The 19,062-nt window shown below is 37.6% G+C and overlaps 1 protein-coding gene across 1 annotated transcript in view; it reads left to right on the top strand.

The window, feature by feature from the left end:
* The window catches only part of LOC129455254 (retinoic acid receptor beta), a 76,334-nt gene that overhangs the window by 34,025 nt on the left and 23,247 nt on the right, over positions 1-19,062 (top strand). The window contains exons 3-4 of the mRNA XM_055219927.2: positions 8,777-8,918; positions 18,204-18,364. Of these exons, the coding sequence (XP_055075902.2) occupies positions 8,777-8,918; positions 18,204-18,364 (303 nt within the window). The remainder of the gene's footprint in view (positions 1-8,776; positions 8,919-18,203; positions 18,365-19,062) is intronic.

Raw genomic sequence — 19,062 nt, 5'->3', positions numbered from 1 at the left:
AGGCATTTTTTAAGCCTTTCAGTTGCACACAGTTAACTTTTAAATACTCCTCCTGAGGAAATAATGTGATTGACTCCAGAAGTGGTCAACATAATGCAAAGACATTGTAGATGATAAATTGCGAAGGAATTTTTGACATCTCGAACGCTGTTCCCATTGCAACGCATCAAACTTTACTTTAATTTCAGGCATGTTTAAGGCTCTTGGCGTGCTAAGTTGAACTTTAAATTTGGCACACACATCAGAGTTTTCGGCTGTTAAGTGTGCACAAAAAGGTCAGATAAAGGCGTGTCTCTTAAGTGGCTCACTAGTGCCCCTGTTTGTCTAAAATGTGGGGTTTCTTTTACCTACAGTCCCCAAATGGTTCAGAAACGACATTAAATAGCCCACTGATATTTTACCCACTTGATGCCTTTGCCCACCGTGCATCGTTTTCTTGGACGCACCGTGTAGCGGTAAAAAAACGTGCGAGGGCCCGCCATTGCTGCTTGCAGCTATATTTAAACTTTGTCATTTATTCATATACATGTGCCTGGTATCAGCCAAGGCTTTGTTGAAGCCTGTTCTAGGCCTTGGTAACATTAAGATGTTTAAGCAACTTCAATAAACATGCCTTAGACATTACTGGAGTGTGAATTAATCAACAATAGCACTGGCATATTTTAATATCTGTCTTAAGTTTTTTCAGTTGTTTGTCTCTGAAACTGGGGGTTTGTTTTTAGGTTTTAAAGTCCCCCACAAACACACACATTTGACAACAAGCACAGATAGTTTGGTGTGACAGATTCTATACATACTTTGTTTGGATGTGCCAGATATTTCACCTCTCCTGGATGTGCCAGATATTTCACCGGATTTGTGTCCATCAGCTTCATCTGGATGTTTGGAGCGCAAGTGCCTCAACATTGATGAGGTGTTATTGTGGTATGTCAGGTGTTGATCACACAACATCTCACAATATTGTTCTCCAAACTCTCAAAGTGATCCCAGACAATTGGTCTTGGTATTTTAATTCCACTCATTTCACAATCGCTATCAAATGCCAAATTAACAATTTCATCCACCAACTCTATAACCCACAACATCTTGCCTTTGCTTGCTGTTTATATAGTCAAATCTGGCAGGATATCACATACTGGTTCATGGATTCACTTTGAAATCAACACCCCCTAGTGGTGAACCAACGGAGTTTCGAAACGTTTCGAAACAGTAATGACGTCTCGAAGCCTTGTTTGGTGAAATCACGTGACTTGGCCAAATTTGAAACAAGCTCCGAACCAATGATTCGAAACAAAAGATTTGTAAAGGGTTCGAAGCCTCATGAAGCAGTGCTTTGAAAGCGACCATCAGTAGCCTCCTCATCTGTTATCTGTTTTTGTTACCCGTTTACCTGAATCCTGTTTTTGTACCTGCCTGTTGTTGACCTGTGCCTGTTTTTGGATTTTGCCTGTTTTGCCGCCTGCCCTGAACATTTGCCTGTATTTGAATTACGATTGTGGATTTGCCCCTTGGATTTGTTTGCTGGACCTTTTTGGGATTTTACACAATAATCCTTTTCGCACATGGATTCTAATCTCCTTCGCTTTCTTCAAGCACCACCCATTACAGAATAATCAGGTTCGTAATTTCCCAGCCAGCAATATGGATCCAGTGGATCAACTAGTAGGTCTTCGCCAAGGTAACAGGCATATTGAGGAGTTTGTTGAAGAGTTTTGTGAACTCTCATATCAGGTGAACTTTAAAGATTCATTTTTGAAAGACATTTTCTATTGTGGACTAAACTGCACCATATCCTGTTCTATGCCACTCCATACACCACACTGGACTTTAGAAATGTATATTTACCATGCTCTTTTGTTGAGTGTTTCTCCCTTCACCGTAGGAGCTGTAGATGAGGAACACTACAGCTCAACCACAACCACCTCACAAAACCCAGCAGAAGCCATGCCTGTTTTGCCCAAGCCTGTCCAAGCCATGCCTGTCCCTAAAATGGCCCCCACCATGCCTGTCCCTAAAATGGCCGCCACCATGTCTGTTTCTAAAATGGCCACCACTATGCCTGTCTCTGCACCTAAAATGGCTGTCATGTTGCCTGCACCTGTTTTTGAGATGGCTACCACCATTCTGGCACCTGCATTCATGAGTGTCTGGTTCACCTGATTCACCTGATTCACCTGAGTCGTCTGGTTCACCTGATTCACCTGAGTCGTCTGGTTCACCATCAAGACTATCGCCACCCTGGTCAGTGGAAGCTTTCCCAAGTTTTTTTGGGGGGGCGTAGTACCTGGACACAGGAAGGAGACAGAGGACACCGAGGTGGAGGCCGAGGTGTACTCTGATCCTTGCCTTCCTCACGATCCTGGTCTATTCCTGCCCCATGACCAAGTTCCATGTCTGCCCCTTGATCCTGCTTCACGTCTGCCCCATGAACCAGGACCACACCTGCCCCATGACCCAGGTCCAAGCCTGCCCCATGACCCAGGTCCAAGCCTGCCCCACGACTAGGCTGGCCATTCGTGCCAGTTCCGCCGGACATGTCCCGAACATGTTTTTGGGTTCGTTCTCCGGAAGTCGCGTTGCTCGACCGCATGCGTCATCGAGGTTCTCACATTTCAGTTAAAATACATTAGAAAATTAAGATTTATTTCTTTTAAGACATACAATCATTGTAGTTTCATTCTTACCTTGAAATGTAATGGTTGCTTTTCTGAAATTAAGCCCGAAATATTAAACCTTGATGAAGTATGCCGTTGAGCAACACGACTTCCGGAGAATAAACCCTAAAACATGTTCGGGACGTGTCCGGCAGAACTGGCACGAATGGCCACCCTACCCATGACCCTGGCCCACCCACCCGCCAACCTTTTGACTTTGTATTATTATTATGTTTGGGCTCCAAGAGTCGCCCTTAAAAGGGGGGGTTCTGTAAGGTTTTGTTCTGTATTTTCTTGTGTTCTGTGTGTTTTTTGTTATTGGGACTTTTATTTTGACATCCTGTTCTGTTCTGGCTTTTATATTGAAATATCATCATGTCACACTTCACTTCCCACTTCCTGTTTGTTTTATATAAAGCCACCTCAGTCCTGTTAGTGATCGCTGATTATTACAATAGTATGTTCAGCCTGTTTGTGATCTTGTTCTGCCTGTTCATCTGTTATCTGTTTCTGTTATCTGTTTACCTGAATCCTGTTTTTGTACCTGCCTGTTGTTAACCTGTGCCTGTTTTTGGATTTTGCCTGTTTTGCCGCCTGCCCTGAACATTTGCCTGTATTTGGATTACGATTGTGGTTTTGCCCCTTGGATTTGTTTGCTGGCCCTTTTTGGGATTTTACACAATAATCCTTTTCGCACATGGATTTTAATCTTCTTCGCTTTCTTCTAGCACCACGGGTTAAACTTATTAATGTCTATTTTTATATATTTATTAGTTATTAATAATTAAAAATGCTTTATTACAAACTCCAGACTGTCATAAATTAAATGCTAAAAGTCAGAGAAAGTGAATATTTACCAGTTCTTGCATCTTTCTGTAACTTTCCCTCTTTAATAAGTGCTGGTTGCTAAGATGTGCAGTGCTGTTGCTTATGCTTATCGAAGGATATGCTATTTAAACAATACCTAATCCATGTAATTGGAGTAGGAAACCAGTAAGCAACCACTTGGAAGCTGTATCACCACCTATAACACCCTAGAAATGTCATAACAACATGCTTCCAGATCACTGCAACTGCATAACAATGAGTCTCTGTCCCTCAGAGCAACATCAGAACAACCACCCAAAATACCCAAGCAGCCACATAGCAATGTCACAGTAATCAGAACACCATAGCAACCACACAGCAAAACCTTTACAACTCTTGTCTCACTGTTTTATAGTTCTGTTTATTCTGTATTTCTGTATTTGTTTCCGTTTCATGTGTCTCCTCACTTTTCATTACTCATTAAAAAAAGCCTATGTGATTAGGAATGAAAGTTGATACTACCTATATAACACAGGATAAAGTTAGGAAGAGAAGTTGTGGAGAAGGCTTGGAGGTAAATAATTGATGAGTGGCACTTTCGTTTCTTTTAATCTGTAAATGAGAAGCCCTGACACCCTATCTGTACCCCATTAAGATAACAAGATGGAGGATAATGATCCCAGTTAAGACAGAGTTTACATGAGTGAGTGAGTGAGAGAGAGAGAGAGAGAGAGAGAGAGAGGCATTGTAAAGTATTTTGTTAACCACTTTTGTTGATAGATAAACCAGGTGAAGTGAACCTGCACTTATCTCAACATCATTACAGACTAGACAATCATTAAAGATCCTTACCCACGCGCACACACACACACACACACACACACACACACACACACACACAGGTTTCCATGTTATGTGGGGACATTCCATAAACGTTATGGTTTTTATACTGTACAAACTGTATATTCTATTCCCTAACCCAGAACTTTCTGATACTTCACATTTTCAATAAACATCATTCTGTTTGATTTATAAGCTTGTTTCCTCATGGGGACCTCAAATTGTCCCCACAAGGTCACAAAAATACTGGTATTCCTATCTTTGTGGGGGCAATTGGTCCGCACAACGTGATAAACACTTAGGAGGTGCTCAGATGCAAAACATTAAAACCTTTTTGGATTAAAACCTTTAAAAGCTTTTTTCTTTCAGTCATAGAAGTACAAATAGCAGGCTTTTAATTGCTGTAAATGTATTGATAGCCTACATAATCATTGTAATCTCATAAAATAATTTGCAAATATGCAAGAAAAGGTTTGTACTCTAAAAATACAAACAAGAGATAAAGAATTTACCAACGTGCGGAGAGCCGAATCGAACCGAAGTTTCAGCACTTGAACAGCGCCATGTTTTTTTAAGAGCATTACTTAAAATGTTTCTCATCTCACCATATCCACAGGAACATAGTCATCATATACAATAAATCCGTAGGGTAGCTTTTAAAAAAACATTTAAAAATAGATGCATCTGTTTAAAGCAAAGGGTTTATTTACTTAGGCTACAGGTGAAGCAGCTCTTTATGCCTTCTAACATCTCATAATTGGTTTTCATTTATGTCCAGGAGACGCAATAGTAATCTTTTACATTTTAATCCTTTAATTTTTCATATTTAAAATAGTTTTTGTGCTGCTGCGCATTCATGTATGTGATAAGCAAACCCGCGTTGTCGTCCCGTTTCTAGGCGCATATTACTAACACGCTCTTTAAATAACAAAAACATATTGCGCCATTGACTTTAGACTGTAGAGCAGGTTTTTGTTGGTCAATGGCGTAGTCTATTTTAGTTGCCTCAAAATAGCAACACGCCAACAATGCGCCTGAACACACTTGTTTTCAGACCAGAACGCCCATGGGCGCAACATTGGGCGCATATGCATTTGTTATTTAAACAACGTGGTGCTAAACGTGAAAAGGATAATTGCGTTGGGTCGAAACTAGCAAAAGACACTTGCATCACGCATTGCGCTGCATTGCGCCGGGTGTATTATAGAGCCCAATAACACTGACCTAATGCTCTCGGCATGTATAACCTAACCCTTTTTCTCAAATACTTCAAATCTGCTTAATTCCAGCCTTACACCTTCATAAATACCAGTTTGTTGTCAAAATCCGCTAATTGCCACATTAATTAGTTGGCAGAATTGGCTAGACAGAATACCTTCGCTTAAAGTGGACTTGGAGTGAAGTAAATCTTTTTTATGCTTAAACATTATACAGCAAGTGAAAAAGCACAAGCACAATAATAATAATTATTATTATTATCTAACACCAATGATCCAATGTCTTTCTCCAAATCATCATCTTTCAAATCATAATCGCTTCTTGATATTGATTTGTCCTCATCATCATTTTAACCCTGAACTGTCTGAGCCATGTGTCCTGCTGCTCATTTGGCTGTAGTTGTCCTGTAGCTGCTTCTATTCTCATATTACTTACAGCAGGTGGCATGTAAATGTTAGATTAATAGATAAGATATTGTGTGTGTGTGTGTGTGTGTGTGTGTGTGTGTGTGTGTGTGTGTGTGTGTGTGTGTGTGTGTGTGTGTGCGCGTGGGGGGAATAGAGTTGATTCTGAAAGTTGAACGTTTAAAAAACGTTATGCGTTATGACATGTAATATCCAATCACAAGTGGACTTTCTATAAACAATTACCAACATTCATATGGAGATTGTAACATACTGGCAAACATAAATCTAAATTTATTTATGAATAGACAAATGAGAAAAGCTGTGTTTTGAAGTGAATTTAAAAGAATGCTGTAAAAAACAGCACTACAGTCTGTGAATATCAGAAAAACACAATTCCCCTGAAACCAGAAACGGTAACAGATCATTTAACAATGATTCAGTGCTATCCTTAGTGCTGAACCCGGACTGAAAGGAATCCAGTAAATAATTTGCAATTAAGTAAGGGGACAACGGATTTATAACAGCCTTACCGAATTCTTGACAAAAATGGCAATTTTGAAATGGGTCTGTTTTAAGCAAACAACAAATGAAGAAGGCGTACTGTATGTTTTAAACAAGAAAGAACAGAGTCTTATTGCAGAAAATTGCAGTTTATAAGAGAGATGATGTTAGATGGAACAGAGTCTAAAACATCCTTAAGCAACATATTGGGGATGGCATGAAGAGAGCAGGTGTTTGATCTTAAATTAGAAATAAAACTTTGAGTGTAAATTTGCATGTAAAATGTGAAAAGTTGAATGAGCTTGTGGGTGAGAAACGTTTCTGAAAGTGATTAACTAAAATTTGAGATTTAATATGTATGATTTTGTTTAAAAAAAGCTACAAAAAACTTGGAAGACAAAAACTTTTGACAAGGGATGTCAATATATGCAATTTCCCATATTCGATGATTGTTTAAATTAATTGTAATAGTGCATTAAGGCTATACTGCAGTGGCATATAATCAATGACATGAACGTGTGCGTAAAAATGGCAGCTTCCTCACACAAATTAAGTTTTATTGTCTAAATAACATGTTAATGGGATTCTAAAATGAGTGGATGTAGTTGATGTTTTGATAAAATCATCAATTTAAACTAATCTCGTAATGAAATATAATGATTATTAGACACCGTCTATAACTCCGCCTCACATGGGCACTCTGGTAACAGTTGCATATCCATGCGTCCATGTAAGAATAAAGGTTTCATTATCATTAAGTGTTATTTTTCTAGTTGTTCACCTTGATTTTTGGGTCGTTAATACACTGTTGTTGTAATCATATCCATGAAGCATGCAAAGGGCACTTTTCCCGTCGTCACCTCAGCTTAGACCTCTGGGTCATCCTTTCAGCAAAGATGCTTTTATTATGGAGATGGCAACCTTCCATTAGAAAACATGCAACAGTCAACTTGACTGAGTGTGCAGCGCCTCAGCCAGTCAAAAATGATCTGTGAAATTTGTTGCAGTCGTTCAGTCACTGTTACAGTTTACATTTTACAGTTATTAGCCAGAACTTAAAATTACATTTAAATATGTTAATTAAAAACGGCCTCTGCTCTCCTTTCCTGTGTATAGAGGGTATGCACGTGACTTCACCTTTGGTGAAAGTGACTGCGGTTACACCCACTGAGTGGCAAAAAGTCTGAGCAACAGCATTAGCGTACAATGAAAAACGCATCTAAAATGGGAAAAATAGTCGTGCGATCGACTGTGCTAACAGATTCAACAATTCAAAATTTGAAGCAGTCTTTTTTCCAGACTGCAAAAAACACTTAAAGGAGTGTAGCCATAGTGGCCATGTAGTAAATCAGTAGTCATAGATATGTAAAATTTTGGGATAAAAAAATCCTATAAAAAATACACCAATATACTCCATGAAAACATCCATTATGATGAGACTTGTCTTCTACAAAGGTGAGATAAGTTTAGTAGCGTTAGGCAAGACAAACATATATGTCAGGGAAAGCAATGTCTGGCCATATGCCAATGTCCACAGACTACTGGTTGTTTGGCAAGTTGTTAGGGTCACTGTTAAGGCCAACAAAATTCAACTTAAGCAAATAATATATCCGCTATGAAAACCAGCCATTTTGTTGAACGTTTTGCCACTCAACAGGGTGAGCTCCGGCGTGGTCACATGGAAAAGTGAAGTCATTGCATACCCTCTATAGCAGCGTTAGCAGCGTTGCTATGCTAAGCTTGCAGGCTTCCTAGAGAGTCACTGCTTTCAGTATGCTAACTGTATTTGCATTTTTTGTATCAAACCCTATCAGATCCACTGCTGATGCCATTTCATTGCATTGGCAGCCAGCCTCGTACCGCATGATGTTAAAAAGCCCAAGTGTGTGCTTGGAATCGAGCATTGTTGTTATCAACTTTTGCGCGATCGCTTCATTTCTTTTTCCTGCTGTATGTGTTTTGCGTAGGCGCCACACACAAGGGGATGACCTTGCTTATTTGACCATCGTTAAGTTTTATCTATTTAATTCTTATTGACAATTAATCGAAGAACGCTTAATTGTTAACATCACTACTTTGGACAATACGTTTTCTGAGAGAATAGATGAAAATATGTAACCTTTTGCCGTACAACTACCTGCTAAAATTTGGACAACAAATTTTAGCACAGCTGATAAGACACAGTGCTTATATACTATGAGATGATAAACAAAATGACCAGTAGTTGGTCACTTTACATGTTCTTGTCTGTCCCAAGCCATTTAGACATTAAACCAAATCACAAGACTCAGAATGCCAGTTGTGTTTGTTGAGGTCTCATTCACTCTTTTTTATTTTCTCTCTTCGAAGGGTTTCTTTCGCAGAAGCATCCAGAAGAACATGGTGTACACATGTCACCGGGAGAAGAACTGCATTATCAACATGGTGACGCGAAACCGTTGTCAGTACTGTCGCCTGCAGAAGTGCTTTGCTGTGGGAATGTCCAAAGAATGTGAGTGCAAGGACATTTTATTATTACTGAAATTTGCTCACAGCTGCTCTCCCACTTCATATCAAATTTCTCCATGACCACATTATTTTAAAATTTCAAAATTTACTCTCCAAATAAAGTTGGGAACTACTGTCACAAACTGCACCAGGACGCAAAGAGTGGAGATCTAATTGAAACTTTATTAAAGAGTAATCAACAATCATAAGCCAATCTAACAGGCGGATATCAAAAACACGGGTAAGCAATCCAAAAACAAAGGCGGCATCTGAAATTGCATACTCTCAGAGTAGGTACTTAATTTGGTTAAGTATGGGCATCATCCGCCATGTTGACGTTATCATGTCAGTAATTATGTTATTCAGTCAAACAATGATTAGTGCATGAATTAATGGATTATGGATTTTAAGGATTTTATGATCAAGGAACTGCACAGAAATCAAGAATCAGAAAAGTAATGTAATAATTTGAAATTACAACTGTTAAAATAAATTACAACTTAACATTTAAATAGATTTTAATTGATTTCTGTAGTATACAGATGATATCGCCAATAGCAGGCTTTCATGATTGTAGTTGGTGATGGCTATTGTTATTATCATCATAGTTTTACATTAAAATGCACATTGCATGCTTTTCCTTGCACGAGAGGGTTTGTAAGCTTCACTTTTCACTTTATTGATGCGGATGGATTAATGCCATTAGTTTTTTAAAAGGTTGCGGTCTTGACAGTGTTGCCCCTGCTTCATTTTTGTCCACCAATCACATGACTTGTCATAAATGAGTAAAAAATGAACAAATAAATGAGTAAACTACTGCCCTGCTGTAGGGCATCCAGGGATTTCTCGCCTACTCTTTTTATGAATACTGAGGATTCAGACATACTATTCTTTTGACATACTATATAGTAGATAAGTAGGCATATGTATACGTACATCTGAATCTCGCCAGAAATTGTCCAAAATCCCGGTAATTCTTGCCTACCCTTTTATGAATACTGAGGATTTGGACATGCTATTCCTTCACCTACTGCTTTTTGCTTACTATATAGTAGAATTAACTTTAATAAAATGAAGGTAAACCATTATACAAAACTTTAGGTGTTAACAATTAAAGTAATCTTTCAAAAGTTTTCACCTTAAATTTCTCACCAATTGAAGTCAGAGGTATCTCTAACTTTTGCCAGCAGCTCTGCTCTAACAGAGTTTTACATTTGGGGAAACATTGTTGCTGAAATGGTCTGTCTGTTTGGAAGAATGTAAGGGTACTTTCACACCTGCCTCATTTAGTTCGGTTGAATCGTACCAGAGTTCGATTGCACGGTTTGCATTTTGCTTTGCTTGGTCCTATTTCTTCAAAGTGGATCCAAATTGTTATGATAGACAGACTGAGAGGACAACGGAGTAAAACCAATCGAATGCTTATTAAAACATGTAACATAAAACAGGCAGGTTAGATGGATATAGCTGTATGCAGATTGAATGATGATGATAACAGATAGCAACTCCAACACAAACACTTCCTGACAGTCACAGACACAATAAAGACTTTCCTTAACTTCACAGTAGACAACAGATGACGACAACAGAAGATAACAGTCCACACAAGATGAGTCAGGCAGTTAGCAACAGTGCGCTCAAGAAATGGTATGTAGTAATGAGACCAGACAGTGACTGAGAGTGTGCGTGAGACTTTAATAGTGAAGACGATCAGGTGAACCAAGAAAAGCTTAAAATTGAAGAGTTTTGAAGCAAATAGCAATGAAAAACTGTGACATCATCTGTGGAAAATTGATAAGTATAGGTCCCTGTGGAACAAAAAAGGGGTGTTTCCCTATTTTGGGGTGTTTTCAAACTGGGATTAGGCGTTTTTAACCATCCAATCAAACCATACATCATTATTTTTTAACACCTATTTCAGTTTGAAAACGCTCCCAAAATGAGAAATGCCTCTTGAGAAATGCATCTCAGAGACTTCCTTCTCAAAAATGCATTTGGCAATCGCCACTCAATTTGAGCCAATGAGACAAAGAGGTGGAAAAACACCTATTTCAGTTTCTTTTTGTTCTGCATAGACCACAGTTTCAGAAAATGGTTTGTAATCAAGTCATTACACACATCTACATTAAAACATCAGCTTTATTACCTTACTGTTTTGTGAAATTTGTGAGTCGACATAGCCTACAGTACAGTTAATCAATGCAGGTGTTGTGGAAGAATATAAAAATAAACCTAAAACTTTAATGTTGTTTTTCAAAGAAGGCGACACATTCACAATTGTATGCAAAAATGTAGCAACCCCTGACAATTTCCATGATTTTCATTTATACATATTTGGGTGTTTGAATCAACAATTTCATTTTGATCTATCAAATAACTGAAGGACACAGTAATATTTCAGTAGTGAAATGTGTATTAAATTAACAGAAAATGTGCAATATGCATCCCATTGGAATAAGACAGGTGCATAAATTTGGGCACTCTTGGCATTTTGTTGATTTGAATACCATTACCTACTTAGCACTGATTAATTGGAACACACAATTGGTTTGGTGAGCTCATTAAGCCTTGAAAATGCATCCAATCACGAGAAAATGTATTTAAGGTGGCCAATTACAAGTTGTGATAAAAAGCCAAGATAATTACATTTTTGTGAAGGACTTTTGATAGAGATCAGATGCAGAGCGATCCTTAAAACATACATGGAGTTCTTTCTCTTTCACATGAGGCCTTACTTCAGGGTTGTATAAGTTGCGGAAGAGCGCCACCTGGTGGATTATAACGTTATGGTGGAATGCTGGAAATACTCGTCATTGGCAGGGAAGCGTTTTCTCTTAATTGACGAGTTAACTTGTCATTGGCGGGGAAAGAGTTAAGGTAGGGGTATGCAACGCCGTCACTTTTCCACATGACCACGCCGGAGCTCGCCCTGTTGAGTTGCAAAACATTAAACAAAATGGCGAAAAACAACAGTAAAACTATTATCAGCTTATATTTAATTTAGTTGGCCTTAACGGTGACCCTAACAACTTCCCTAACAACCAGTGTAATTTTGTCTTGCCAAACACTATTAAACCATCAAACTTTTGCAGAACACAAGGCTCATCATAATGGATTTTTTTAAATGAAGGCTCACTGACAAAACTTTGCAATTACACAGAATAAGAATATTCATTTGTGTATTTTTATAGGATTTTTTATCCCAAAATTTTAAATACCTGACACATGGTTACTGCTACTGATTTACTTCTCCTTTGAGTGTTTTTTTTGCAGTCTGGAAAAGACCGCTCTAAATTTTTGTTGAATCTGTGAGCACAGTCGAGCACACAACTACGTTTCCCATCTTAGGCGCGTTTTTCATGTTATGCTAATTAGCATTATGCTAATTATGCATTAATGCTGTAAACTCAGAATCTTTGCCACTCAGTGGGCGTAACTGCATTCACGTGCATACCCTCTATAGGGAGCTATTTTAGACATCTCAAGTTTAAATTTAAGCCTGGGCCAACAATGATAACGAGACACAGGTGAGAGTAATTACAGCTATTGTACAAAGGATTATGGGAAATGTAGTGCAAAATGCTATAAATTATATGGTGGAACATAAGGGGACTCTACCTGATGGATTTTACAACTTCAAATCCACAGCCTAGTTAGTTATGTCTACCAAAATCATTAATGTAGTTTCAAAACAAAGTTAACTTCTTTCTTACAAATTTTAGTGGATTAAACATGATAAAATAAAGTTGAACTTACACAATATTGTTAATTTAGAATTACTCAAAATTATTAATATTCAAAACAAACTTAGAAGATTTAATTAAAAAACATTTTTATGTTATTTTAACTCAAATTTTGGTAAGATAAAACAATTATTTAAATATAGTTTACTCATTTTATTTCCTTAAATCTACTAAGATACATGATTATTTTTATAGTGTGAAAAAATATACTATCTTTGCATTATCATTTTAAGATATATAAAAGGTTCTATAAAAAACACTAACTAATAAAAAATAATTTTGGTAATAAAACTGTCACATCTTTTTTTCTATGCAATGTATAAGTAAATGATCTTATCTTGGAGACACCCATAATTTTCCTTAATTAAATTATCAAACAACCCAAAAGTTGCATCTGGAGACTTTCAAAAGGAATAACCCTTGAAATCAAGGGCTGTGGCATGTTAAATGCATCATTGCTTTAGCTTCAGTATACTGTCATTTGTGACTGCATTTACTGTCATTTGGAGCGTTTGCATTTCACACCACATTGCCATTGTTTGATTGCATCAGCACAATATGGTTTAGGTTGACTTCACACCCCATTTACCACAAGAAAAGGGCAACTCTCTTCCCCATTGCTTGCCAGAACAAAATAATGTTCATTTTACAGATAGCATGCTTATCTCACAATTTCCTGTCCTTTTTTAGCAGTGTATCTGGAGATATGTGTGGCACTGATAGATTTAGATGAAAGGCCAAAATATCTGCAGGAAATAAAAATTTGTATTCATGCTGTTGGAGATGAATCTGTACTTTTGCAACATACCCCCATGTTTGTCTAATGTACAGTGAAATGTTTTATAGAGCTTAATGATGTTAATATATAAAGTGTATATGTAAGGAATAATTGACGACAGGCCTTTGAATTATTCAAAAACAATGCCATGATGCGTAGGGGAATCCATGGCAGAAACTAGTAGTATCGCACAAAAGAGGCTTTTAAAGACACTCCGTTGTTGTTCTTGATTTGTCTACACACTTGTGCCATCAAACTGTTGTACAAAGCAATTTTATTTATTTATTATAAATTATTTATTTTGTTTTCATGGGGGGGGGCACATTTATAAAGTGAGAAACAGACTGAACAAAGTCATTTAAAAATAGACCAATACAAGTCCAGTCTACAATGACAACAAAACACATAAGTTACCTCACGCCTATACACAATGTAACAAGAGTTGCCGGTTCCACCAGCAACGAAATAAAAAAAATACATACCCTACTGAAAAATCCAGCATAAGCTGGTAGCTGGTTTTAGCTAGTTTATGATGGCAGTAGCTGGTTTAAGCTAGTCCTCCCAGCCTGGCAAAGCTGGTAAAGCTGGTGGATCAGCTGGTCTTCCAGCCTATCCAGCTAAGTCCAGCTAGACCAGCTTAAAAAGTGACCAAAACACAGCTAGACCTGCTTGCTACACCAGCAAAACCAGTTAAAACCATCTCACCAGATTTTTCAGTAGGGTACAAGTTAGCAATTAAACAAATCTGTAGCATATAAAAGTGTACTTACCTTAAGCTAATCGCGGTGGGTTGCAAGAGTAAAATTTCATTCAAACTTAATTTTGTGTGTGACTTTTTCTCAGACATGAGCTGAATAAGCTGATGATGGCACAGCACAGCCAAAATTGTGACATATCCACCTGTTTCTCGAACGCGGAAGTAAGTGATGTGACGTATTTCCTTTCCGGTCCGAGACTTCCGGTTCAATAGCCAGCCGGTAGAAAACAGTGTAGTGGGAGCACGCATAAAACATAATTTAAACAGTTAGTATTTACTACACCTGCCATGTATGAACCAGTGTGAGGATGAAATTAAAAAGTGTCTTGACATATGAAGATATGTTCAATCATTTTGTGTTGTTGATTGGCGGTGATGGATCTTCAATTTGCAAATATAAAAGCACAGACATACCAGTATCTTTACAATGGGAAAGTCAGTCGAGTATCTGTACATGGAATTTACAAAGACTTTGTGTTTTTAACTTTTCAGAGGCTGGTTTAAAATGTCACAGCTGTCCCTCTGGTGTGAAATTTTTTTTCGGCAATTTTTAATGGCCTTGTTTATGGCGACACGTCGAGCTTCACGCGGTCTGACACAGTCAGCAGTATCTTTCAACACATTGTAAGTTATTTGAACAAACCATAATAAACATATTAAACCACTACATGTATTGAGTATTGTTTTTATTTTATGAAAATATTATTACATCGCTTCTTACGCAGGTGGAGACATGAGCTTATGAAATTTTTGCTTTTTAAAGTATTTGCTTTTTCATTTAAAACTTAACAGAAGTACGCTCAAATACATTATGAATTAAAAATATTTACTAAGCAGATTACGTTGTATATGTTCTGTACTGTAATTGCATTTTTGTAATAATGTGCAATATAACACGTGATCATAGGAAGTGGGGGGGGGGCAATCGTGCTCCGGCACGGTTCTGTTGGGTTAGGTATGATATGAAGGAGCCCTTAGTGCTATTTGGGGAAAGCTATCTAGAAACTTGAATCTAACGTGAAACTTGGATATATCTTATTTATCTAAAGCACCTTTTACACAATTTAACATGTACAGTACTAATGTATGGTACATTTTTCAAAGCTACTGTATGTCTGCTGTGTATTTCCATCTGCCAAATGCCTCTTGAAGAATTTATTAATAATTAGGTCAGTTCTGGTTAGAGCCTTTATAAATGAATCTTTTCTAATGCAAATCTTCCTGTCTGGATAGGTATATGAAAAGGATGTACATTTAACTAGGGCAGGGAGTCATTATCAAGCCATGGCCAATACATGCTCACCGTGGGACCATAATAAGAACAGCAGAGGGCTGAGGTTGCTTTACATTTCATCAGGATTGTTTGCGGAGGTCTGTTTCAGGATTGGTGTTATTGAAAAATATCTTGGCCTTGTTTGGAAGCATTATCTGAGACTCACCTTCTGCATAGAGCCGCTTCAAAGATGAGCCCTTCAAGGCTTAATAAAACATGATGGTCCCCAGACGGCCCTCCACAACACCAGGTGTTCTTTTCTTAATGATCTTGTACAGCACTGCAAACTTCATCAGCCTCTCCTGTATTAATAATGCTGGATGATGGCTAGGCTCCAGCATGCAGTTGAATAATAGAGCAGTGTGCTTCACTGACCTTGACACATTGCCACACTTTCTTTTGTTTCTTCAGAGCGATGCCATATACACAGAAGCCACATGTTTTTTTATGTTGCCCAGATTGTGTCTTAGCTGTCTGTTTAGGAAAAAGTGACATTATGTGCATAAGAGATTTTACAGGAAGTGCAAGAGATTGTTTGGTGGAAATAGTGTCATTATTTCTAGTGTTTTTATTCTTAAAGTCACTATGGAATTGAAATGAAAAACTTGTAATATTGTAGTATGTTTTTGTAAACGACTTATCTGGGCACAAGGGTGGGGCTATCAAAGACTTGTTATGCCTGGATAAAGATTGTGGTGACTAACAAGTAGAAACATATATCGTTAACAATGCCCAACTTCCACTGATCCAATAAGTTCTCGATGGAGAAACAACCCACAAATGCCCTATATTTTTTCTTTTTTCAGAAGCCGTTTCACTCGGATATACGTAAAAGAGAAAAAAATGCTACTTCTATTTCATAATGACTTTAAATACTGTGAGATTTATTTATATTTAATGTTTAGAAATAAAGGTGTGAAATATAAATACATTTATACATAAAACAACAATTCTTTCTGTTTTTTTAATCTGATTGGCTAAGAGTCCTTCCCAGCTGTGTGATATTCAACTGATAACATCACAGTAACCACTTCACCGTTTGTATCATCTACTGGTCATTTTAGAATTAGTGAGGGCTTTTTTTGTGTTATTCTATTTAACACATTATGTGTTATTTTAACACATTCATTAATAAACTATTTATGCATCTCTTCCACCTGAAGTGTCCTTAAAAGGACAAAAACGCTGTTTGGTTAATGGCCTCTCATTGTACTGTGGTCAGTCAGATATCATTACAACAACCTCAGGAATGAATCATTCTCTCAGAATTTGACATAATTGATATAAAAACTTGCAGCCTTGACACGCTCCCCACATCCTTCCTCAAAAAGGTACTTAACTGTTTAGAAATTGATCTCTTAAAATAATAAATACCTATCTGCTCACAGGCACTTTTCCAGAGTCATTAAAAACGGCAGTTGTTAAGCCTCCTAAAAAAAGAGTAACCTAGAAAAAACCATACTTCGCAACTACAGACAAATCTCAAATCTTCCTTTTATAGGCAAGATCCTTGAAAATGTTGTTTTCAATCAGCTGAACAAATTCTTAAACTCAAATGGCTATTGTAATGTTTGTTACTGTTGTTGTGTATTGAACCGGATTACCAAAGTGTTAGGGGAACCGGAAGTGAGGTATTAATAAAGATGGATGTCGAGCTGATGGTCGACACGCACTGCACGGTCGACACGCATGCTGGAGTTGTGTTTATTCACATACATTGATCACGAAAGAGTGAAATACAAACAGTACAGCTATCTGGACAATTTTCAATCTGGTTTCCGTCAGCATCACAGCACAGAGACAGTGCTCATAAAGATAATAAATGATATTCGCTTAAACTCTGATTCAGGTAAAATATCAGTGCTGGTGCTACTAGATCTTAGTGCTGCCTTTGACACAGTAGATCACACCATACTCTTACATAGACTGGAAAACTGTGTAGGGCTTTCTGGGATGGTCCTCAAATGGTTTAAATCATACCTAAAAGGGAGAGGCTACTATGTGAACATAGGTAACCATAAATCTGAGTGGACATCCATGACATGTGGAGTCCCACAGGGTTCAATTCTTGCAGCGCTTCTGTTTAATTTATATATGCTCCTACTTGAATGCATATATGAAAATCAGCTTCCAGAAGAGATCAGATGTGCTTCAACAGTAGACACTTTTAAATCTATTTTAAAAACACATCCGTTCAACTATGCATTTACCAAATGATCACTGTTCTGCTTCACACTGACTGCACTTTTAATTTTAAACTGTTTTAATTAAAATCACAGAGGGCAAGAAATGATGACATGTATCTGTGTCTAATAAATGAATGGCCTAAAAATAATGTGGTGGAGTTTGTAAAACTCTTTATTGGTTGTCTTAAAATGGCTCTTATTTAATTACCTGCACAATGAAAGATAACAGAGAAAACAGAGAGTGTGCTCACATACAACACGTGTTTTTGTTACCGCATTTATTTTTTTAAATACTCTGTAGAATAGTTGCACACCTAAATACACTTTGTCATTATTTGTCTTGGGCTTCTACTTTTACAGCTAGGTATTACCTGAGTTATTAACAAAACCAGTAGAGGTAATTATGCAATGTAATAAAAGAATTCATAGTCTTACACATACAACCTGCCCTTTGAGAGCAACCCTAATGCTGATCTGGCTCGGGATGAAATTGAGTTGGACACCCCTGCCTTGAAGTATCGCTGAGCTCCCTTGTATTCTTTTTTCTCATAGCTGTCCGGAATGACAGGAATAAAAGGAAGAAGGAGATTCCAAAGCAGGACTTAACTGAGAGTTATGAACTGACCGCAGAGATGGAGATCGTAATTGAGAAGATAAGAAAAGCACATCAGGAGACATTCCCTTCACTCTGTCAGCTGGGCAAGTACACCACGGTATGACCCTCACAGGCCTGTTTCTATCACATGTAATAGAACACAAATACAGTGCACTTTAATTTAACACTCTAAAAATGGTTGGGTTATTTTTGACCCATAATGGGTAAGTATTGGACAGAACACACCGCTGGGTTAAAATTGATCCATTGCAGGGTTGTTTTAACCCAACTGCTGGGTTATTATACACTATAGTTGCATAACAACAACCCAACATTGGGTCATTTTTGACCCAGCATGTAATCATTTTTAACCCAACATGTGTTCTGTCCAATATTTACCCTTTATGGGTAAAAAAAGAACCCAGCAATTTTTAGAGTAAAATTTTATAATATAGCACTTTTTACGATGTTGCTTGGTTTCAAAGCAGCTTTACCGTACTTTCCGGACTACAAGCCGCACTGGAGTATAAACCGCATCATTAAAAAATGCATCAAGACGAAAAACATATATAAGTCGCAGTGGACTATACGTTGTGTTTATATAGAAAATTATTTTGCAAAATCCAAGCCAAAGAACAGACATTTAATCTGGAAAGGCAAGTTGTTCAATTAAACAATAGCAGACAGAACAGCAGGCTGAATAGATGTCTGTACGTTAAAGTAATATTATCAGTTATTTAAACGATAAACCATAGCATACAGAACTTACCTGGAAGGTTGAATAGTCTAAATTAACCGAACAAAAAACGAGTGTGA

This window comes from Misgurnus anguillicaudatus, chromosome 20 (genome assembly GCF_027580225.2).
Source record: "Misgurnus anguillicaudatus chromosome 20, ASM2758022v2, whole genome shotgun sequence".
Classification (NCBI taxonomy): domain Eukaryota; kingdom Metazoa; phylum Chordata; class Actinopteri; order Cypriniformes; family Cobitidae; genus Misgurnus; species Misgurnus anguillicaudatus.
The sequence above is the reverse complement of the archived record's forward strand: the minus strand, read 5'-3'. Positions and strand labels throughout refer to the sequence as shown.